This window comes from Cervus elaphus, chromosome 29, assembly GCF_910594005.1.
Source record: "Cervus elaphus chromosome 29, mCerEla1.1, whole genome shotgun sequence".
Classification (NCBI taxonomy): Eukaryota; Metazoa; Chordata; class Mammalia; order Artiodactyla; family Cervidae; genus Cervus; species Cervus elaphus.
In genome coordinates this window covers 42903873-42928510 of record NC_057843.1, presented here as the reverse complement: position 1 = coordinate 42928510, position 24638 = coordinate 42903873, and the positions used below count along the sequence as shown (strand labels likewise).

At 40.8% G+C, this 24638-nt stretch overlaps 1 protein-coding gene across 1 annotated transcript in view; it reads right to left on the bottom strand.

Moving 5' to 3' along the window:
• Positions 1-24638, bottom strand: part of PGM5 (phosphoglucomutase 5) — a 188012-nt gene that overhangs the window by 53555 nt on the left and 109819 nt on the right. The window contains exon 7 of the mRNA XM_043891057.1: positions 18199-18314. Coding sequence (XP_043746992.1) covers positions 18199-18314 — 116 coding nt within the window. The remainder of the gene's footprint in view (positions 1-18198; positions 18315-24638) is intronic.

The following is a 24638-nucleotide window of genomic DNA, read 5'->3' as shown; positions in this document are numbered from 1 at the left end:
GTACAAAAAAGCTTTTAATGACCTAGATAACCACAATGGTGTGGTCACTCACCTAGGGCCAGACATTCTGGAGTGTGAAGTCAAGTGGGCCTTGGAAGCATCACTACAAAGCTAGTGGAGGTAATGGAATTCCATGTGAGCTATTTCTAATCCCAAAAGATAATGCTGTTAAAGTGCTACACCCATTATGCCAGCAAATTTGAAAACTCAGCAGTGGCCACAGGATTGGAAAAGGTCAGTTTTCACTTCAGTCCCAAAGAAAGACAATGCCAAAGAATGTTCAAATTACTGTACAAACACACTCATTTCACATGCTAGCAAGATTATATTCAAAATCCTTTGAGCTAGGCTTCAGTAGTATGTGGATCAAGAATTTCCATATGTACAAGGTCAATTTAGAAAAGGCAGAGGTACCAGAAATCAAATTGTCAACATAAACTGGAACATAGAAAAAGCAAGGGAGTTAAACAAAACACCTACTTTTGCTTCACTGACTACTCTAAAGCCTTTGACTTGTGTGGATCACAACAAATTGTGGAGAAAATTCTTAAAGAGATGGGAATACCAGAGCACATTATCTGCCTCCTGAGAAACCTGTATGCAGGACAAGAAGCAACAGTCAGAACTGGACATGGAACAACAGGCTGGTTCAAAACTGGGAAAGGAGTATGGCAAGGCTATATATTATCACCCTGCTTATTTAACTTCTATGCAGAATATGTCATGTGAAATGCTGTATGGATGACTCACAAGCTGGAATCAAGATTACCAGGAGAAATAACAACAGCTTCAGATATGCTGCTGATACCACTCTAATGGCAGAAAGTGAAGAGAAACTAAAGATCCTCTTGATGAAGGTGAAAGAGGAGAGTGAAAAAGCTGGCTTAAAACTCAACATTCAAGGAACAAAGGTCATGGCATCCATTCTCATCACTTTATGGCAAATAGATGGGGAAAAAGTGGAAACGGTGGCAGATTTCATATTCTTGGACTTCAAAATCACTACGGACAGTGACTACAGCCATGAAATAAAAAGATACTTGGCTCCTTGGAAGAAAAGCTATGGTAAACCTGCTGCTACTGCTAAGTCACTTCAGTCATGTCCGACTCTGTGCGACCCCATCTCTGGGATTCTCCAGGCAGGAACACTGGAGTGGGTTGCCATTTCCTTCTCCAATGCATAAAAGTGAAAAGTGAAAGTGAAGTCGCTCAGCCATGTCCGACTCTTGGTGACCCCATGGACCGCAGCCTACCAGGCTCCTCCGTCCATGGGATTTTCCAGGCAAGAGTACTGGAGTGGGGTGCCATTGCCTTCTCCTAGACAGTGTATTAAAATGCAGAGACATCACTTTGCCTACAAAGGTCAATATAGTTAAAGCTATGATTTTTCCCATAGTCATATATGGATGTGTGAGAGCTGGACCATAAAGAAGGCTGAGATCTGAATTATAAGGAAGACGGAGTGCTGAAGAACTGATGTTTTCAAACTGTGGTACTAGAGAAGATGCTCGGGAGTCCCTTGGATATCACGGAGATTAAACTAGTCAATCATAAAGGAAATCAGCCCTGAATATTCATGGAAGGACTGATGCTAAAGCTGAAGCTTCAATACTTTGGCCACCTGATACGAAGGACCAACACATTGGAAAAGACCCTGATGCTGGGAAAGATTGTGGGAAAGAGGAGAAAGGGGCAATAGAAGATGAGATGGTTGAATGGCATCACTGACTCAATGGACATAAATTTGAGTGAACTCAAGAAGATAGTGAAGGACAGGAAGCCTGGAGTGCTGCGGTTCATGGGGTTGCAAAGAGTGGGACACAACTTAGCAACTGAACGACAACAAGAAAGGAGACTAGGACCATGGGGTGGATCATTTCTTCCTTCAATAGAGTAATGAGAATGGGTACTTGGGTTTCAGAGTTATGAAACATAACTCAGAAAGGAAGGCCCAATGACATTGAGCTGTTTAAACTTTGAAAATAGGCTGAAATAATACCTTAGTTAAGCTAGACATCTTTGAGAACTTCTCACCAAAGCTCTGAACCATTTATACTTCTTGTTACATTTGTGGTGTTAAATGTTTTTCCTCAAAAAGGAAAATATACAACTTTGAGAGCACAATGAAAATACTTAAAAGGAGAAATGATCAAGTCTTTGGCTCCCCCACACACTGATCAAATGGTCTGCTAGTGACACTTTTAGATGTCTGGCTGTCATTGCCTCTAGCCTGAGCAGACTTTGGGCTTTTAATCATCACAGCATGGAGTGACTCTAGTCCCATCCAAGGAACTGTGCATACTGCTACAAAAATGGAAGAAATTCAGAAGATGCTGGGTTAGCTCCATGGCCTGGTGCCAAAAAAACAAGTCTAGGAAGCCCTGCCTAGTGGGATAACTTCAAAATCCTTTGTCCTTTTATAGCTGAAAAAAAGTCACTTTCATTTACTGGCTAGAGAGAAACACCTTTTTGTTCTAAAACATGGGCTTTGCATACTCTGAATCTCCAGCTGGATTTCATTACCTGGAGATAGACCCATGAGATGCTGTTGAGTCTGACATCTGATAGGATGCCATAATTTAGGGTAGAGAGACACAGAGTTACTTTAGCATGATCAAAAATATAAAAAACATACAGACTCACCTCAGCTGTTAGCAGCCAACCACATAATAAATTGTGAATTGGCTTGGATATCCTCACCTACAAGTTAAACACTGCCAAGAGTCACAAGGGGCCAATGATCAAGTAAAATCAACCATGTTCTTTATAACTCTTTGAGGTGGGGATAGAGACATTGATGATTTGCAATTACATACACACGTTTCCACCGAACTCTCATAGTGTACTTTAGAGGGGGTTTTGGGGAAATGGCTCTCCTTTTAATAACTTCAAGGCAAGTGAACTATAATGCCATAACAGTGACAGATAAATTAAACAGTCAAACAAAGGCATCAAATGATTTCCTAAGACCCCACTATAAAGAGTGAAAAATGGAGGGAAGATATGCTCATACTATATATGACAGGACCGCTAAACTTTATATTAAAACTGTTTTTATAAGTCAATCAGAAAAAGAGGGGCCAAATAGAAATCTGTGTGGATACGCACACATGAGTAACTGTCAGAGAGAAAAATATTAATAGTCAAAAACATTTGAATAAATGTTCAATCTCACCTCAGTCAAAGAAAAGTCCACAAAATGGAATCCCATTTGGGACTCTCAAATTAGCAAGGGTTCATTAGGGGCAGGGGAACACTTAGTACTAGCAAAGTACCAGTGTAAACATGTACAGTTTGGTAGAATAATTTGGCAGTAATGATCATGGCATCAGGTCCTATCACTTCATGGCAAACAAATGGGATAAAAATGGAAACAGTGGCCGATTTTATTTTGGGGGGCTCCAAAATCAATGCAAACTGACTGCAACCATGAAATTACAAGACACTTGTTCCTTGGAAAAAAAGCAATGACTAACCTATATAGTGTATTCAGAAGCAGAGACATCATTTTGCTGACAAAGGTCCATATAGTCAAAGCTATGGTTTTTCCTTGGCTCATGTAATCATATATGGATGAGATAGTTCAACCATAAAGAAGGCTGAGTGCCAAAGAACTGATGGTTTTGAATTGTGGTGCTAGAGAAGACTCTTAAGAGTTCCTTGGACAGCAAGGAGATTAAACTAGTCAATCCTAAAGGAAATCAACCCTGAATATTCATTGGAAGGTATGATGCTAAAGCTGAAGCTCCAATACTTTGGCCACCCGATGCAAAGAGCTGACTCACTGGAAAAGACTAATGCTGGGAAAGATTGAAGGCAGGAGGAGAAGGAAGCAACAGAAGATTACATGATTGAAATGATTGAATGGCATCACCGACACAATGGACATGAGTTTGAGCAAACTCCATGAGATGGTGAAGGACAGGGAAGCCTGGCATGTTGCAGTCCATAGGTTCACAAAGAGTTGGACATGACAAGCGAATGAACAACAATAATGATCAATAGCCTTAAAACAGTGCCCAGCTTTGGACCCAGTTATTCTATTTCTTAACCTTTAGTCAAAAGGAAATTCACCAAAGCAGCTAAAAGAAGAGGTAAAGTTTAATAAATAATAACAAACAAAAAATATTTTTTAAAAGAAGAGGAAAAGTTGAAAAATGAATACAATTGTTTTTAGTCTTTTTGAGTTTTTTACAACATTGCTTCTGTTTTATATTTTGCTGTTTGGGCCACAAGGCATATGGGATCTTAGTTCTCCAACCAGGGATGGAACCCATACTCCCTGCACTGGAAAGTGAAATCTTAACCAGGGAAGTCCTACTACTAATTGTTAAAGAATATGAAATTATGGAAAATCTACACCAAAACTTGTTGTGCAGACAAAATATTAAATAAGAATCTTTGGGAACACATGTAATGGGTGTAATGATATTCATCCAAGTTTAATAAACGTTAAAAAATCAGCTTATTAACAACCTCAGATATGGCAGACTGTGAAGAGGAACTAAAGAGTCTTTTGATGAAGGTGAAAGAGGAGAGTAAAAAAGCTGTCTTAAAACTCATCATTCAAAAAACTAAGATCATGGCACCTGGTCCCATCACTTCATGGCAAATAAATGGCTATAAGACTTGACAGAAAATGAGGACAGGGAAGGCAGTGCACTGCTGAGCTGTTAACACTGGCCTTGGGGGAAGCTGAGCTTAGGGGATGGGTTTTGTTCACCCCACCTTCAAAGACAAAGTTTCAGATTCATCCCCAAAGGCCCCTGGGCATTTCTACTATTGCTGACCAGGCATGAAGAGGGATTCATCCAGGCTATTTCACCCGCTTTGTTCCCAGGCAAAAATCTCTACACTCTACAAACAGCTGTTTGGGAAAAAAGCAAATAAAATAGCTCTTTCACTTCCTCATTTCATATATTCACATCTGTTCCATCTTTAGGACATGAGATTCCAGAAAAAATTCTTTGACACTAACATTTATATAAGCATACTATTGCCAGTAAATTTTTTTAAACAGATTTCATTTTTTAGAGCAGTTTCAGCTTCATAGCAAAATTGAATGAAAAGTACTAGTTCTCATAACAGTCCCTGTCTCCACACAAACACAGCCTCCCCATCATCAATATCTCACACCAAAATGGGACATTTGTTACAAATGATAAGCCTACACTGGTGACACATTATCACCTAAAGTCCATAGTTCACATTAGGGTTCATTCTTGCTGTTGTAGCTTCTATGGGTTTTAACCAATGTACCCACCATTATAGTAATATACAGTACAGTTTCACTGTCCTAAAAGTCCTCTGTGTTCTGATTATTCATCTTTCCCTCCCTTGTAGCCCTGGGCAACCAGTAAGCCTTTTTTTGTTTTTTTTTTTTTTTAACCAGTAAGCCTTTTATTGTCTTTATAGTTTTGTCTTTTCCAGATTATCATATAATTGGACTCACACAGTATGTGGCCTTTTTAGTTTGGCTTCTTTCACTGAGTAACATGCATTTAAGTTTCTTCGATGTCTTCTCATGTCTTAATAGCTCATTTCTCCTTATCAGTCATGTCCAACCCTTTGTGACCCCATGGACTGTAGCCCACCAGGCTCTTCTGGCCATGTAATTCTCCAGGCAAGAATACTGGAGCAGGTAGCCATTCCCTTCTCCAGGGGATCTTCCCAACCCAGGGATCAAACCCAGGTTTCCTGAATTACAGGCAGATTCTTTGCCATCCGAGCCACCAGGGAAGCCCTAGAATTAAATAATACAGTACAAATTTTGAAGTTTGCTTCTCTGGTTACCTGGCTTGTTGTGCAGCCAGAATTTGTCACCTGGTTCAGGACACTGCAAGAAGCTTTAACCCATTATTTCCAAAGCCTGTAAGTACCACTCAACTGCCCTTGCCCTATCCAAGCTAACACAGCCTGAAGCCCACTCAGACTTACTCTGACCAGCACAGAGAACCAGCCATCTTCACCAAGATACCAGCTCAGCTCTGCCAGCCACAACTCTGGGAAAAACTGACTCCAAAGACAGGTCTATTTTTTTCTCATCAGGAACATCCCTACTCCCCTATTCCCTCAAATTAGACTTGCGTTTTCTCAAGCTAGACTTGCGTTTTCTCAAGCTTTAAAACCACATTACTTTGAGCTAGGCAATATATCAGTAAGTATACTGCCCTCACAAAATAAATGGGGGGAAAAAAAAAGAGGAGTACTCAATCTCAAAGGAATTTTCCTCCAATGGAAATGCCAGCACGGGCAAATCAACTCAATAAAACACCACACACGTTACTAACAGATCAAGTCATCTCAGTTGAGATTCTGATCAGGAAAGTCTGACTTTGTCACTCAGGAAAATACAAATCATGGTGCACCTGTTGCCAGCTCCAAGCTAGAAATAAGTTAGTGTTTCTCAATCCAGGCTGCTCACTGGAAGCTCCTAAAGAACTTATTAAACATACCAATGCTCAGGCCCCACCCCAGACCAATAAAACCAGAATTTTTGGCAATGGGAGCCAGGCATTAGTATTTCTTTTTTTAAATTCATTGGGTAATTCTTATGGGCAGCCAGAGTTGAGAACTATTGTTTTCAGAGAGGGTTACTCAAAATAGTCCAATATTCGGGGCAGATTACTGAGGGAGAGTGAATTAGGCCCCTTCCCCTATTTGCTAAAATTTAGCACTAAAGGAAAGTGCCCATTGGTCTCTAGTTGAGTGGATGCCCCTGGCCTTAGTCAGGTAGGGGCCTCTCACTGGAGCCAGCTTTAATATCATGGTTTTCCTCCACCCTTTTTGCCGGAAATCTACTGAGGGCCTTGCCAAACTTGGGGTAATCAACCCATCCTGGTGTGCCTAGGACTTTCCCTGTTTTAGCAGGAAATGAAGAACAGACCAGGAACCTTCTCCATCCCAGGCACACCAGGATGGTTGGCCATCTGATAAGGAAGGCCACTCACTCAAAGGGGTTCCTGATGGTTTTTAGAATATGTGCTATATAGCACATACCTAAGCACACACATTTCCTAGAGCCAGAAATGACGGGAAATTTCTCTATATACTTGCTCTTGACGCAGAGTGACACAGCGAGTTAAATTCCATTTTTAGAAGAATAACAGCAAGGTACCAGGCACTTCACTTAGTACTTTACATATCTATTATCTAACTTTGACAATTTGATAGCTTCTTTTCACAGATAAGAGGTTAAGTCATTTGTATGCAGTCACATGGCCACTAAGTGAAGAAACGCTTCACACTTGTACAGTTTGGCTCCAACATCTGTGGACATAACCACTGCTGGAAATGCCCAGTAATGCTGGTGGTCCTCAGGAGCCACAATGAGGCAGATAAAATGCCCCATGTGGTTAGACCTGAGGCAGCCCTTCTGAAGATCTGCGTGATGGATTTGCATTTTTTCCTCCTCATACCAGACATTCAGGATAAGATGCTAATTCCCCTTTACTTCTCCTTTCCTATTGATTTATTCGTTTCATCTGCAAGTGAAGCTTTCATTAATGGGCAGTGAATTCTTCCCATCCTTGTTTTATCCACTCAAGGATCTGTCTTTTAAAATAGAGCAGTTATGAGGGAACACTGGGAGGCACCCCTTGCAGGGAATCTGAGATTCGAGAATGTGCTATTGAACTGTGACAGGTTATTTTTTTTTTCCATGTCTCAAACTGCTTGTGTTCAGCTCTTCAAATCTGGCCAAAAATCAGGGCTCATGGGAAAACTGTCACTTTTCCATGATTAAAAAGAATTTTAAAAAATTAACGCTCTAAAATGTTTACCAACTGCAAAACGAAGTTGTCTTGCACGTAAGCGGGTTGGAGGCAGCTGTCAGCTCAGAAAGGAAGGACAGAAGTAACTGATTGTGTGGCTCATGATGCCTGGGGGCATCCTGCCTCCCAATGAGATGTAACAATAAATTTGATGATGGTGACGGTATTTGACACAATAATGCAGCAGGGCTTTGGCTAATATCCTGACTGTTGCAACACACTGCAAACTCCATGAGGGAAGGGCCTGTATCTGAAATGACTCATCATTCTATCCTGGCCCTGGCTCATAGAAAGTGCACAGTAAACATTTGTTGAATGAGTAAATGAATGATCAGGTGAAACTCTAGTACGTAGTTTGATATAATTCATCAGATTCGTTCCTCACAAAAAGCTTGAAGCAATCTTAAAAAATACACGGGAAAAAATTTTATAGATCATCCCACTGAACAGATTCATCTTATAAATGAGAAAACTGAAGCCCAGAGAAGTTAAGTGATCTGTGTAAGGTAGTTCAATGACAGAGAGGAAGAGTCAAGGTCTAACTAGGTCACTTCCTAGTGCTGTGCTATTCACATGACACCATGTCTCCTGGCATGCATCTCATCCCATCCAAAAGAATCACCCAGACCAGGGAGAAGGACCCCTTGGCATGTCCTTAAAAGAGGCAGCAGAGTACAGTGGGGCCAGTGAGACTGGCTTTGAATCCTGGCTCTGCCATATGAGATTGGCCTGTGGCCAACTTTCCTCCCTAATCCTCCATGACCTTGTCTATAAAATTGGAGTTATTATGGTCACTAGTTCATTTTAGAGTCAAAAAGTCTCAGTGAAATGTCATAAAGGTGGCCCTAGGCATTGTACTTATCACTCAGGAGGTGCTCAGTAAATAATAAGTGTTAGCACTGCTGCATTAACACAGGCCCTAAGGCAGCCAGGCCATCCATCCCAGAGGAGAAAGCATTAACATCGGGTCGGCCAGCTGACACTTTTCCCTTACGCAAAGCATGCTAACATGCAGGACACGGGGGCCTTCTGACTCATACACAACCCAGCCCACTTCTTCGTTGCCAGTGCTGGTGGGAACAATACAATTCTCTAAGACTTGTTCCTCAGTAGTCATTAGCTGAACCAGAAATCTCTCCAAGGGGTTTAATGCCTGCACCGCAGGGGTGGGGACCTGTCACTCTTTAGTCACTGTACTTACTTCCCAGTGGAGCCACCTGGCAACTGGAAGACAGTGGGAGGGTAGGGGGAAGGAGTCTCACAGCGCAGCTTTAGGTATTGCATCTTAAATACCAAGGGATGGGCCCTCTTGTTAAAAGTCCCCTGTGCTGTGCTGTGCGTAGTCGCTCAGTCAGGTCCAACTCTTTGTGACCCCACGGACTGCAGCCCGCCAGGCTCCTCTATCCATGGGGATTGTCCAGGCAAGAATACTGGAGTGGGTTGCCATGCCCTCCTCCAAGGGATCTTCCCAACCCAGGGATCAAACCCAGGTCTCCCACATTGTAGGCAGATTCTTTACCAGCTGAGCTATGAGCGAAGCCCAAAAGTCCCCTAGAAATTGTGAAAAGAAACCCTTATAGTATGTTTGGACTTCTTCAATCTGTGAGGACTGAAGGATGGTTTCCCAGGATTCCCAGTCCCAAGATGCACTGGTAAGCGTAGACACAGCCTCAGATGAAGGCCCATTCCTTTCTGCTCCATACTATAGTTTCACACAACACCCGCTCTTGCCACTTTTCATCAGCTTGCAGGATGAATTGAAGGGTCAGAGGAACTGGAACTGTGGAGCCATCAGGAAAAACATTTTTTTCTGATGGAGACATTCTTACCACTCCAAGTGGGAGTTCTCTTTCCCAGCACACAGGGTGAGAGTTTGTAGAGGTCCAAATGAGAGTTTCAGTTTTCAGAGTTTATAAGGAGGCTCTTGGGACCTGTCAATCACAGCACTTCTGTGCTCCAGCCCAGCCTAGATTGAATTGCACATGTACACACATCCTGTTTCAACTTGCCCAGGAAAGAAATTGCTCTCCTAGTGCTGATAATGCTGTCATCACAGCGTCCTCATGTCACATCTGCTATCCAAACAAGAGAAAGAGCTGTGGTAGAACCTTGATAATCTGAAATTCACAGATACCTGGGTCTCCTTCTCTGGCCTAGAGACTGGATAGATGTGAAAACTGCAAAATGTAAGAACTAACGATTATCTAAACGGGGAAAGAACTAAAGTTTTCCTTTATCATACCTTTAAAAAATCTGGTATTAAATAAAAATAAATGTATAAATTAGAGACAGTTCAACCTATTCAATATTTGTTCAACAGCACTCCTGTAAACCCAAACTTGAGTTAGGATGTACATAGTTCATGTGTGAAATATAAACAAAGGAAGAGGTATGGAACTTGAAAGTATTATAAACTGTCTACCTGTTAGCGGAAATTAAATGTCCATTCACAAGGTAACTGGAGAGTAAAGTCAGTAATATAAACCATAAGACAATATGGTGCTGTAAGAATTTAGTAAATACATAAGATCACTAACGCTAGAACCTAGGCACTGTTGAACACGGCTATTTACAGGTAATCGTCAGCAGCCCCCAACCACAGGAAGAAAACAAGGTAATACAATTTGGATTACAAATACTTAATAGTACTTAAAATTTTAAATCTTAATTAACACAGATGTGGGGATAAAGTGTTCCTATAAATACTTTGCAAGTTATTAATTTGTGCTAATAATGATAGGATGACTGAAAATGTTAAAACTTTATCTTAAAATTTTATGTAATTCCTATGTATGTGTGCTGTCGTTTCAGTCATGTCTGACTCTTTGTGACCCAAGGGACTGTAGCCCACTAGGCTTCTTCATGGGATTCTCCAGGCAAGAATACTGGAGTGGGTTGCCATGCCCTCCTCCAGGGGATCTTCCCGACCTAAGGATCAAACTCATGTCTCTTATGTTTCCTGCATTGACAGGCAGGTTCTTTACCACTAGTGCCACCTGGGATAACATCTTACTCACCCCCTTCTAAATGGCCTATGTTTATGTGGTTTTGTTTTCATGAATCCTCCCAAATCTTGGGATACCCTAATGCCTAGATTTCCAGAAATACAGCCACTCAAGAGTGATAAAAATATAATTAGTAATAATGCAAAGAAAATATACCAAAATGGAAATTCTTTGTTTCTTTCCTTCTGTCCATTTACTTCCATCCATCTTCCCAGTCTCCCTCCCTCCCTTCCTTCCTTCTGTCCTTCCACCTACCCTATAAATACTCAAAGCCTATCATATATAAAACAAAATAGAGCTGAGCAAGATAGACATGGCTTTTGTTCTCAGGGCATTTACAGTCACATGGCAAGCAGAGGGATCCAGAAAAATCTCAAAAGACTGGAAAGATACTTGCGATTTCCTGTGACATGAAGTACACACATACCATGGGGCCTCTTCCTTTTGTGCTACAGCCTGTAAAGGAACCAGCTTTATTAGCACCAGGCTGAGCTCCAGAGTTCACAGCAGAGACAGTCATGTTGGTGTCAGGAGACCCGGATTCAACTCCAAATTTCCAGAAAGAGATGGTTGTGTACAAAAGGCTTAGCAACACTCCGGTACATACTAAGTGCTAATTGTAAAAGACAAGTATTGTCATTGTAGAAAACTTATCAGAGAACACTTTCTTGGGCAAAGTAAACATTATTGTATTGCCTTATTTTGTTTGACTATTGACATTAGCTTTTTAAAAATACAGAACAAAAGTAACAGTCATACTCAAGATGGTGGTCAGCTTGGAGCTCTTCTAGGCCATCACAAACCCAGCAATTCTTTGCATTATCTGTAAAAGGACAAGTTCTAGGCATGGTAATTCATACACTCCCCAGATTGCATGACTTCTTAGAAAACTGATGGCAATGATGGCAACCAGTAGAACATCATCAACAAATGCTCCCAAACTTCAAAGTTGTTGGTTTTTTAACTCTTAGTTTTAGGATTTTAGTACCTCCTTTTGTGTGTGGGAACGAGTCCAGATTCTTCCCAATTTGGAACTTGAGAAAAGTAACCAGAATGCCATTTAGAGGAACAGTTATTTTCTATTCAAAGCTGAGGATTTATAAAATATTCTCCTTTCCTTCTGAAAAGAGTTTTCCAAAGCCCTTCCAAGGAAGTGGGTGATTATCTTTGCTAGCACAAAAGATGATTTTGCTTCTGAAATGACCTTGGTTCTCTGACAGAGCAATAAATACAGGTTTCCTATTATCTAAGACTGGCACCTTTCCATGGGCAAGAAGCATGGACTCTGATGTTACCACTAGCATGTTACCTTGGAAAGTTCTGGGAGTTCAAGATGCTGGTAAGGGAAATTCCCACTCAGGGTATATCTTGCTCATCTTGGACAAAAAAGCTTGGCATCTTGAGCCTGAGGCAGATCCATATTTTCAAGCTTTCCTGGCACTAAAGTCTGCATTCCTAGTTGGCACACAGCTCCATGCCCCAAGGGCATTGAAAAAGGCCACCACTAGAGAAAGCTTTGGGCTTCCCATGTGGCTCAGCTGGTAAAGAATCCACCTGCAATGAGGGAAACTGGGGTTTGATCCCTGGATTGGGAAGATCCCCTGGAGAAGGGAAAGGCTACCCACTCCAGCATTCTGGCCTAGAGAATTCCACAGACTGTATAGTCCATGGGTTCGCAAAGAGCCAAACACAACTGAGCGCGACTTTTACTTCACTCACTAGAGAAAGCTTTGATAAGTTTTAGAAGTGACTGCCCAGTCTCAGGTTTAGAATCTTTCCATCTCTCTGCTTTCCCCTTCCCTTATTAGTTCACTTGATTTTGAGAACTATATCCTAAGATAGATGGGAAGCGCCTGTGAGCAGCTGACTTTTACAGGCGGGAACTGTAAGGGGTCAGAGAGGCCATGTGGTTTGTCTGTAAGTGGCAGGTGATCATCAGCCTCATGTTCCTGGGCCTCTAGACTTCCTGAGCTGAACCTGGCGTCACATCTCAGAGATACTTGTTATACCGTTCCTGGTGAAAAACAAATACCAGTTCTCACCAGAGCAACATTTCCTGCTCTTGACTGAACATCAGAATCACATAAGGACATTTACTTAAAATGCAGATTCTCAAAAAAAAAAAAAAAAAAAATGCAGATTCTCAGGCTTGAACCAGGGATTTCAAGCAAGGGTAGGATAGAAAATCTGTATTTTTATCAAGCTTTCCAGGTGATTCTTAACATATCTAGCTCAACATCTCTCTAAGAACCAGCATTAATAAAGAACAGCATGAAGCTGCTTTCTCCTTCCAAGAATGAGTGGTCCAGTTCCTCGGGCCTTCTAACAGTCGTCTACTATTAAGTGCTGGAGAGATGGAATTAGCCATTGCTTTCAAGGGAAAGACTGATTGGCAAAGTGGAAAGCAGTATGCACCGTAGGGCAGGAGACCTGTCTGTTAGTTCAACTATCATTTAATTCAAGTAGAGGCCTTTTCCAGGCTCTGGGGCCCTGGGTGAGTCACTTAACTGCTTCATGGGTTCAGGAGCTTCATCTGTCAAATCAGGCTAATGTCATCCGAACCTGAAGAATGATGGGCCTGGGTTCTACACATTGAAAAATCTGTTGTGCTCCTTGAAAGGAGAAGGACGGGCAAACAGAACAGTGAGAGATTTTTAAAACTTCCCTTCTAGTCCAGCCTACATGCTGCAACTAGCTTAACAATCTGAAAGCAAAGATTGCTGGAGAGTGGCTGCAAACAGATATCCCTCCTCCCCTGCAGACCCATGGATGGATTCCTAGATCCCCTGGAGAAGGAAATGGCAACCCACTCCAGTATTCTTGCCTGGGAAATCCCATGGACAGAGGAGCCTAGTGGGCTATAGTCCATGGGGTCGCAAAAGAGTCAGACACAACTGGGGAACTGAGCACACTCAACATCTAAGCTAGGCAGGCAAAGGGCTTCTAAAGTGAGCCCCTCGCCACGGGTATTTCCAATTTCTTGATTGGAAGAAACTGTTTCTTGATACTCCCTTCTCTATCCTACCCTATATGTCAGAGGTTAGTAAACTTCAGCCCATGGGCCAAATTTGGACTTAGGCCTATTTTTGTAAGTAAATTTTTATTGGCACACAACCATACTCATGTATGTACTGTCTATGGCTGCTTTTGTGCTGTGGTTATTCAGTTGAGTAACTCTGGAAGAGACCGTACATAGCCTCTAAGTTCACAAAGTCTAAAATATTTACTACCTGGCCCTTTATAGAAAAAGTTTCCCAATCCCTGGTATAGACCAGTCTTTTTCAGTTTTTTGGCCATGACCCACAATAAATATGTTTTACAGTAAGACCTACTATACACGTGTGTATATTTGTATATAAAATTTCCCAAAATAACATTTACCTTTACTAAATGCAATGCATCTGATAGTTTCTAGTCCATTATATTGCCTTAAAAAGTTGTTCATGACTGTACCAATCTCATGACCCCAAATTAGCCTTGATTTATATTTGGAAAACACTTCTCTAGATAAACCAGCTACTTACTTATAAGCTAGCTACTTACAACACATGTCCTCTCATCTCCCACTTCTATTACTTTCTTGACATTGCTGTCTCCAACTAAGAAGGCTCTGTCCTATCATCTCTATATGTGCAAATCCTTCCCATTCTTTAGGAACTACCCAACTCCCATCTCTTCCAAGAAGTCAGCTTTGAGCCTCCAGTTCCAAACTACTTTCTTCTTTTCCTATCTCCCACAGTACTATTTCTATTCCTCTATTGTGGAACTTCAAATTTTCTGTTTTGTAGAAAAGTTATCTGTGCATCTTTCTATGTACCCTAAAGATCTTAAGTTTCTTAAAAGTATGGTCTTAAGCATTTTGTATTCTATATATCATCCAATATTGTGCCTTGTACTCTGTAAGTACTGAATAAATGTTTATTACATTGAAGTCAGCAAATATTTGTTATTAAGGGTATAATATGGTTTATACATATAATATTTTATTATTTAATTTTAAAGACTACAAATTTATGGTATATTGTAAGCACTTAGTAAATGTTTATAAAGACAGAGAGAGAAAGGAAATAATCTGGACTTACCAGTTCTATCCCAGTTGCTAGATTTGTGTTATTTTAATAACCAGTAGGAAGAGTTATTATATACAATATACAATTTCTGAGTTTTTTGAGTCACAGTCACTGGTTTAGACATACAGAACACCTATTTTTCAAAGCATCAGCAGAGATAAAATGTAATAGTTTTAACTGTCCTAAGCAGACCTGTCAGCCACACATTCTGATATCAAACATAATCATTGAAAGAGCTTAATACAGTCTCTCTTTTTCCAGGAGACAAAGATGCCTGCCAACCCTTTTGTACCATTAATGCTGTTAGAATCTAACTAATTTTGGTAAAAGGAGAAAATTTCTCAGGAGGAAATTCCTTCAGGAACTCCTACATAGCCTGAAATGCTATCATTATGACCAGTTAAAGTGTCTTTACTACAACCTGTTTAATCACAACCAAATATGACTTTGGTTAGGAATTCAAGGGTGGTTTGATATCAGCAAATCAATCATGATATTTCATTACATTCACATAATAAAGGAGAAAAAAACACTAATATGTCACTTGATTCTGAAAGGGCATCTTCCAGCAGCCATTTAGTATATGATTCTAGGTAATGTGAGAATGGAGGGGGTACTACATAAGCATGACAAGGATTTTACTAACATTAAAAAGCAATCATCAAAACAGATGGTAAAATACTGAATTAATTTCCATTAAAATCATGAGCTATCACAATTGCTTTTTAATATTATTTTTAATATTGTAGCTAATGCAATAATATAAGAATATAAAATAGAAGGCCTAAATAGTAGAAAACATATTAAAAATCTTTTAATTGTAAATTGTAAGACTGTATGTCTAAAATGAATGCCAAAAATGTAGAAGTGTTACAAAAGAAAATACCACAGTTAATAACAGAATCCGTTATCATGGTTGCAAACCAGAAAAAAAAATTATTAATAGTTTCTCTTTATGTAACACTAAACAAATTGCAAAGGAACATTAAAATCAAAGCTATTAACAGCTCTATAGGACATATGACCCAGTTTCTTCAATGGATAAATTAGAAAGAGAAAATATAGAGGAAATAAATGCAGATTAAAAGAGACGTAAGAGAGATATTAACCAGTTACAATGTAAGGTCGTTTGGATCCTAATTGTAAAAATCTACACGACAGTGCCTGCCACACTCATTGCAGTAGTAAGGAAAGATTAGGAAATCTGCAGAATCACAACTTTTTGGGAACTGATTAGAGATCTGATGTCACAGGCAACAAAGTGGATTCCAAGGAGTCTCAAGCCCCTTCAAGGAAAGATAGGACATAAAACCATCTTATCTCTGGCAGAGTACGGGGGAAAGCAGATGCTTCCATACAAGTGAATAATAAGAAGTCACATAAGAGTTTTAAAAATTTGCAAGGGCCAAGTATAGCTTTTATCATGTTACTTTAAAATTGCCTGGAGTCCCAGATATAAGGGGCACACTTCCAAGTTCTTTCCCATAGGTTCCACTGGGTACTCAGGAAAGGCTGGAAAAAGAGAGACTTTTACTGCTGGTATGCAAGAGATAATCAACTTCTGCCAAGAGATAAGCATGAAACCCTTCTCGTTCCCCAAACATTTCTTTCATAGGAAATGAAAGCCTAAAGTTCCTGGATGAATGAGCTGCAAACCTTCTTGTGCTTAGGATCCAGGCAAGATTTGCTGCTACTGAAATAAGAATGGAAGTAAAAAACCTTAGAGAAAGGGTAGGAAATCTTGGGCCCAGAATTCTATACCAATACTAAGCAGAGGTCTGCGACCATTAGAGAAGGGTCAAGCGCTTGGTGATTAGAGGTCTATTTTGTATCAGCTACATGCAGTAACTGCTGAAACCTGTGAATGAAACAGAAACACTGAAAAATCTCCTTCATAACTCATCCTCACTTTCAGTACACAATAAAAATATCCCACGCCTGGGAGAATTTGAAGCCTGTGACACACTAAAGATTATAACAGAAACAATGAAACTCAAACACAGCTCAAGAGTTAATTACATTTAACTCTTTAATTGCACACTAATGCTCTGATAGAAAGAAAGATACACTCTTTTCTTTGTGTAAATATTACTTACATTAGTTTCTACTGTTCTTATAGACATACAGTCCAGCATTTAATGAAAAATTACAGGATATACAAAAACCAAGAACGAGTAAACCATTGCTTTATCAACAGACAAAGAAATCAAGAGAACCAGAACCAGAAAAGAACCAGATAATGGAATTATCAGTCAGAAAGTTTATAATAACTATGTTTAACATGTTCAGTAATCTAATGGAAAAGAAAAACAGCAGACATAAACAGATCAATAAATGCATCAAAGAGATGAAAATTATTTAAGAAGAGTCAAAAAGAAATGCAGAAATAAAAAACACAGTATCAGAGATGAAGAAATGCTTCACTAGGCTCAGCAAAAGACAACACAGCTCAGTAAAGAATCAGTAATATGCCAATAAAGATTATCTAAACCGAAACACAGAAAGAAAAAAGAGTAAACAAAACCAAATAGTGCTTGTAAAAGCTCTGAGACAAACATATGGACACAAATTATCTGACATAGGAGTAACTGGAGCCTCAGAGGAGATGACAGAATAGGGAACAAGAGATATTAAAAAGGATAATGGCTGAGAATTTTCTAAAATTAATGAAAGACAACAAACAACAGATACAAGAATCCCAAAGAACCCCAAGAAGAATTTTAAAAATACATGTACCTAGATATACTATAATTAAACTGTTATAAACAAAAGATAAAAAGAAAATATTAAAGGCAGACAGAAGTGGGAGGTAGGGGAAATTTGAATACAGAGCAACAGTAGTAATTGGAGCTGACTTCTTGGGAACTATGGGCTTCCCTTTGTGACTCAGCTGGTAAAGAATCTGCCTGCAATGCGGAAGACCCAGGTTCAATCCCTGGGTTGGGAAGATTCCCTGGAGAAGGGAAAGGCTACCCTCTTCAGTATTCTGGCCTGGAGAATTCCATGGACTGTGAGTCACGAAGAGTCTGACATGACTGAGCAACTTTCACTTTCACTTTTCTTGGGAACTATGCAAGCCAAAAGATAAGATATATGTACATATGTTTTTTTAATTTCCAAAATAGAAAGTTTTGAAAGAAAGGGAAATTTTTAAAAAGAAGGAAAAATGGGCAGAAGATGTGAGTGTGTCATAGCATGTATCCCACTAGGTTTATTCTAATTTTTTTTTTTTTTTTTTGCCTCTAACTCCTTCTACAGCCTTTGATTCACAGTGGATTCACAGGTTTCCAAACTGGGGTCATAGAGTGCTGCAGCCACCCTCTCCAGTAATACCAACCCAATAAAGCCTACCAGTGCCAAAGCTCTCTTCTCCACACAGAGAGCACCGGCCAGAGTCCATCAGATTTGAGAAGAATCTCCATCCAGCTGGGGTCTCATACACAGGCACCTTCATTGATTTGGCCACTCTGAAAAACAGAATTTGAGGCAACAATCAATCCATATTTCTCCTTTCTTTTTTTTTTTTCGCAGCACATAAGCAAGTATTTAAGATTTGTTTATGCCATAAACTAGATTTTAGAACACCCTGAACAATGTGGACAGTTTTCAAGATGTGAAGCCGTAGGTGAAAGTTTATGGATAGCATATTCTCACATTTATGTTTCCCTTCTATATATATTCCTTAACCTTTGTGGTAAGATCCAACTTGGGATCTGAGAATCTAAATTAAGGTGGTATTTGGGTGCAAACATTTTGGAATACTGTTTGCCATTATCTACTAAAGATGAATATGAGGAGGGCATGGCAACCCACTCCAGTATTCTTCCCTGGAGAATCCCAAGGACAGAGGATCCTGGCAGGCTATAGTCCATAGGATTGCACAGTCAGATATGACTGAAGTGACTTAGCATGCACATACTAAAGATGAATATATACACATCCCATGAACCAGCAATTCAACTCCTAGAAAATAGTAGACACTGTGGTTCACTGCTTAGCTTTACCCGCCCCCCCTCCCCCGCCCCCACACACACACTTTGGTGGTTTAGTTACTAAATTATGTCTGACTCTTGCAAACCCATGGACTGTAGCCCACCAGGTTCCTCTGTCCATGGGATTTCCCAGGCAAGATTACTCAAGTGGGTTGCCATCTCCTTCTTCTCCAGGGGATCTTCCTGACCCCTGGGTTTCCTGCACTGCAGGCAGATTCTTTACCAACTGAGCCAATAGAACTGGAACAGTCTTTCTATGAGCTGTTCTCTTATTCTCAGAATATTCCAAGAAAAATATATAATCATGCTTACATCCTGGTAGGAATAGTGAAATAAATCCTCCCCAAACTGGAGAGAAAAAGTTTTCAAAGCCATTAATTTCACGGTCAGAAGTTCAACAAAGGAGAAATCATTCACACAGAAGCTTTCAAGGGCAGTTCACAGTGAAGGCTGGCTCAAAATTAATTTAGCTAAAATGAATGTATATGATCATAAAATAGAATGCAACATGGGGCAGAGGTGAGGGTAACAGAAAGGCTAGAGGGTGTGAGATATATATTCTCTGGTTAAAACTTTCTTGTTGGTTCAAAGCCAAGTTGGCAGAACTTAAGGGAGGAGAAAGGATTTCCCCAACTCCACCCTTTTCAGTTAATCACTCTTAGGAGGTCATTAGGCTAAAGGCTGAGGCTGGATTTTAAAGGACTGGATACTTTTATAATTATGAGCCACAGTTGCAGTTATGCAAGCTAAGATAACAATATGGGTAATTAAATTCCGGGATCCCAAGCATGAGTTGATTGTGTCCTAAAGTCAGAAAGGAATTCCCCTCCCTTCTCCTTCTACTGAACTTGGGATCCATCCCAAACATAGCATTCAGCAGATACCAGGCTGACTGGAGGAGCCTGGCCTCTTTTTGGCAGGAGGTCCCGGTGGAGTGTCTGAAACTCTCTGGTACAAAAGCTAAAACTGAAGCTGCTCATGCTGAGGGTCTGCTCCCCTCTTCTTGACTCCCACCATCACATGCTGGAGACAAATAAACCTCACTTTCTAGGAAAGACCAGAAGGAAAAGAAAGAAAGTGAATCTGGGTCAAAATTTCCCTAAAACTGGGAGTGAGCTCTCATAGCAAAAAAAGGAAAACACTGGAAAACAAAGAAACATGGTAGATACAGGCTCCTCATTGTGGATTTCAAAACCTCTCAAAATGTGGCTTCAGGTTGGAAATAGCCTCAGTCTGCCTTTCCAATACTTTCTCTCATGACCCCTCCCACATATTCCTTTACAAAAGCTGAACTCTCTTTTTTCTTTTATTTTTGGCGGGTGGGGGTCACCACACAGCATGCGGGATCTTAGTTCCCCAACCAGGGATCAAACTGGAGCCCCTGCTATGGAAGCACAGAGTCTTAATCACTGGATCAACAGGGAAGTCCCAATCATTTCTTATTTTTCAAATATGCTGTTGCATTTTTGTTGTTGATTTCCGAGTCCTTCTTCCTGCTTTTCATGTTGCATGGATTAATCTTCCTTTCCAGTCTCTCAGAATACTTCACGTTGCTTCAAAACCTATCTAAAATGTCCCACCATCATGAATCTTGTGGCAAAGATTGCTAGTGGTCAATAAATGCATCTTTTCCTGGACACACAGCTGAACTACATTTCTTAGCCTCCCATGAGGTTTGCTGTGGCCATGTAGAGTTCTGGCCAGTGGAACTCTAGTGGAGATAATGCATACTCTTTTCAGATATGGCTATTAAAGCTTCTCATCCTGCCTGTTCCTTCCCCTTCTGCCAGTTTAACGTGGACAAGCCCCACAATCCTAGAAGCCACATGTTAAAGATGGTGGGCCTACAAGTTGGAAGGATCTGAATCTCTGAATCACCATTTGGAGTAGAATTAATCACCAATCAGGAACACTTGTTTTTAACTTTTAATGACTGAGAAAAAAACCTTTTGCTGTGTTTGACCCATTGTACATTTTGGGATTAGTTTTATAACAGCAGCTCTATCATCATAACAATACAATTTGTTTTTCATTGCCATAATCAACCCAAAGGAGCCCTTCCTGCCTTAGGCTTCCTCTCTGGATATGGGGTCTTTACATGGTCATTGTATATGGTTTTACCTCCTTAACACTTTCCCTCCACACACACAACCACCACCACCAATGTGTTAGTTCTTTGAGGGCATAAGCTGCATCTTATGTACCTTTATTGAGTTAGACAAGGCTGCGGCCCATGTGATCAGATTGGCTAGTTTTCTGCGATTATGGTTTCAGTGCGTCTGCCCTCTGATGCCCTCTCACAACGCCATGTAGGGCCACCCAAGACGGTCATGGTGGAGAGGTCTGACAGAATGTGGTCCACTGGAGAAGGGAATGGCAAACCACTTCAGTATTCTTGCCTTGAGAACCCCATGAACAGTATGAAAAGGCAAAAAGATAGGACTACCCAGGTCGGTAGGTACCCAATATGCTACTGGAGATCAGCGGAGAAATAACTCCAGAAAAAATGAAGGGATGGAGCCAAAGCAAAAACAATACCCAGTTGTGGATGTGACTGGTGACAGAAGCAAGGTCCGATGCTGAGAAGAGCAATATTGCATAGGAACCTGGAATGTTAGGTCCATGAATCAAGGCAAATTGGAAGTGGTCAAACAGGAGATGGCAAGAATGAACGTCAACATTCTAGGAATCAGCAAACTAAGATGGACAGGAATGGGTGAATTTAACTCAGATGACCATTATATCTACTACTGTGGGCAGGAATCCCTTAGAAGAAATGGTGTAGCCATCATGGTCAACAAAAGAGTCCAAAATGCAGTACTTGGATGCAATCTCAAAAACGACACAATGATCTCTCTTCGTTTCCAAGGCAAACCATTCAATATCATGGTAATCCAAGCCTATGCCCCAGCAGTAATGCTGAAGAAGCTGAAGTTGAACAGTTCTATGAAGACCTACAAGATCTTTAAGAGCTAACACCCAAAAAAGATGTCCTTCTCATTACAGGGGACTGGAATGCAAAAGTAGGAAGACTCTTGAGAGTCCCTTGGACTGCAAGGAGATCCAACCAGTCCATCTTAAAGGTGATCAGTCCTGGGTGTTCACCGGAAGGACTGATGTTGAAGGTGAAACTCCAATACTTTGGCCACCTCATGCAAAGAGTTGACTCACTGAAAAAGACCCTAATGCTGGGAAGGATTGGGGTCAGGAGGAGAAGGGGACGACAGAGGATGAGATGGCTGGATGGCATCACCGACTCGATGGACATGGGTTTGAATGGACTCCGGGAGTTGGTGATAGACAGGGAGGCCTGGCGTGCTGCGATTCATGGGGTCGCAAAGAGTCGGACACGACTGAGCGACTGAACTGAGCTGAACTATGTACCTTTATAGTTCTTCAATGTCTAGGATAACAAAGTACCTTGTCAGACTTGCCCTCAATAAATTCTGTATGATTTCAGTTGCCTAGTATCTACTATTTAAGGAATATTGTTGAATAGCAAGGGGGAAAGTATCTCTACTTGATCTTTTCTCATTTTAGGTTCCTTATATTAAGATATAATCAAGTGATTATAAATTAATCATTTTGAGCAAAGGGAATTTCTCCAAGTATTAACCCCTGTGGGTGGGGCTATCAGAACAGGGGCTTCTCTGGTGGCTCAGAAAGTAAAGAATCTGCCTGCGATGCAGGAGACGGGTTCAGTCCCTGGTTTGGGAAGATCCCTTGGAGAAGGGAATGGCTACCCGCTCCAGTATTCTTGCCTGGAGAATCCCATGGACAGAAAAGCCTAGTGGGCTACAGTCCCTGGGGTCACACAGAGTCAGACACGCCTGAGCGACTAAGCAGCACACACAGCAGCAGTACACAGCTATCAGGATAAGACAAAGGCATTTCTTGAAAGTCAAGACTTTAGAACAGAATTATTGCAGTGAATATATGAGAATCCAAGGTTTGAAGAGCAGAAAGACACATTATCTTATCTTCCCAGTCTCGGTAGTCACCTTACCCTCATGTGCTCAAACAAGGTAACAGATACAAAAGTATCCTGGAAAATCCCTAAAAGCTCACTACATATGCAGGGGCTAGCAGAATCCATTTTTGTGCCTCCCACATCCAGCACAGTGTGTGCCTAGAAAAAAAGAAAGAAAGTGAAGTCGCTCAGTGTGTCAGACTCTGCAACCCCATGGACTATAGCCTACCAGGCTCCTCCATCCATGGGATTTTCCTGGCAATAGGACTGGAGTGGGGTGCCATTTCCTTCTCCAGGGGATCTTCTCGACCCAGGGATTGAACCCTGGTCTCCCTCATTGTAGATAGACGCTTTACCATCTGAGCCACCAGGGAAGTCCTGGTGCGTGCCCATAGTAGGTATTAAAATATCTATTAACCTAATTATACAGTGCTACATCATTGGGTGCAATAATATTTTACTGGAATGTCAGTGGTTATTAATGACTCTCTTACCTTGCTATAGAACAGCCAAATAAACAATGACTAATTATAGCAAATATATGAAGCAGAATCAGCTGTTCCTGGAATTCTACTTTAAGAAAGTTGCAACAGATTTAAAAAGGACAAGATCCAGGTCCCTCTTTTTCTGATTTATCTTCAAACATCGACTTTCTAAAGAGCTTAGCAGACTTCTTGGTTCTATTTTCTGCACACTGAACTCTCAGCCCCTTTTTAAAAAGCTCCCATCTACATAGATCACAAGATACCTGCATTGTGCGTGCGTGCTGCCACTTCGGTCATGTCCGACTCTTTGCCACCCTATGGACTGTAGCCTGTAGGGTTTCTCTACCCGTTGGGTTCTCTAGGCAAGGATACTGGAGTAGGTTGCCATTTCCTTCTCCATCACAGTGTGTATCAGTTATCAAATCATCATGCTGTACACTTAAAATATATTATAGTTTTATCTGTCAATTACACCTCTATGTAGTTAGAAACTTCCCTGACTTTCCCAGTGGCTCAGACAGTAAAGTGTCTGCCTACAATGTGGGAGACCTGGGTTCAATCCCTGGGTTGTGAAGATCTCCTGGAGAAGGAAATGGCAGCCCACCCCAGTACTCTTGCCTGGAAAATCCCACGGACAGAGGAACCTGGTAGGCTACAGTCCACTGGGTAGCAAAGAAGAGTCAGACACGACTGAGCGACTTCACTTTCATTTTTCTATAGTTGGAAAAAAAAATAATCAGAAAAGCTAGTCATTGGTGACAAAGTCAGGATAGAGGTTATCTCTGGGGAGGAGTAGAAGGTAGTAATTGGAACGGGGATCAAGAGAGTTTGAGGAATGGGTTCTGTTTCTTAATCTACAATGGTAGTTACACGGGTGTATTTCTTTATGGAAAGTGCTTGAGCTATGCATCAGTTGTGCCTCATGCATATAAAATATACATTATGCTTCAGTGAAACATTTATTTAGAAGAAAAAGCCCTCTGTAGTACTTATGACTAAGTACATGTTTGAATTAGCATGTTTACATCATCCCAACAAACAAATCACTGGAGATGGAGTTTAATAGCATCTGGATATGGTGGGCTAAGGTCTAGTAGACATGTAACAAAACTGCCGGCAAGTCAGTCTTTCAGTATTTTCACATTGATGAGTTCACTCCCGGATCCCTTCTTTGTTTTTGTTTGTTTGTTTTTGTTTTTTTTTTCATTTATTTTTATTAGTTGGAGGCTAATTACTTTACAATATTGTAGTGGGTTTTGTCATACATTGACATGAATCAGCCATGGAGTTACATGTATTCCCCATCCCGATCCCCCCTCCCACCTCCCTCTCTACCTGATTCCT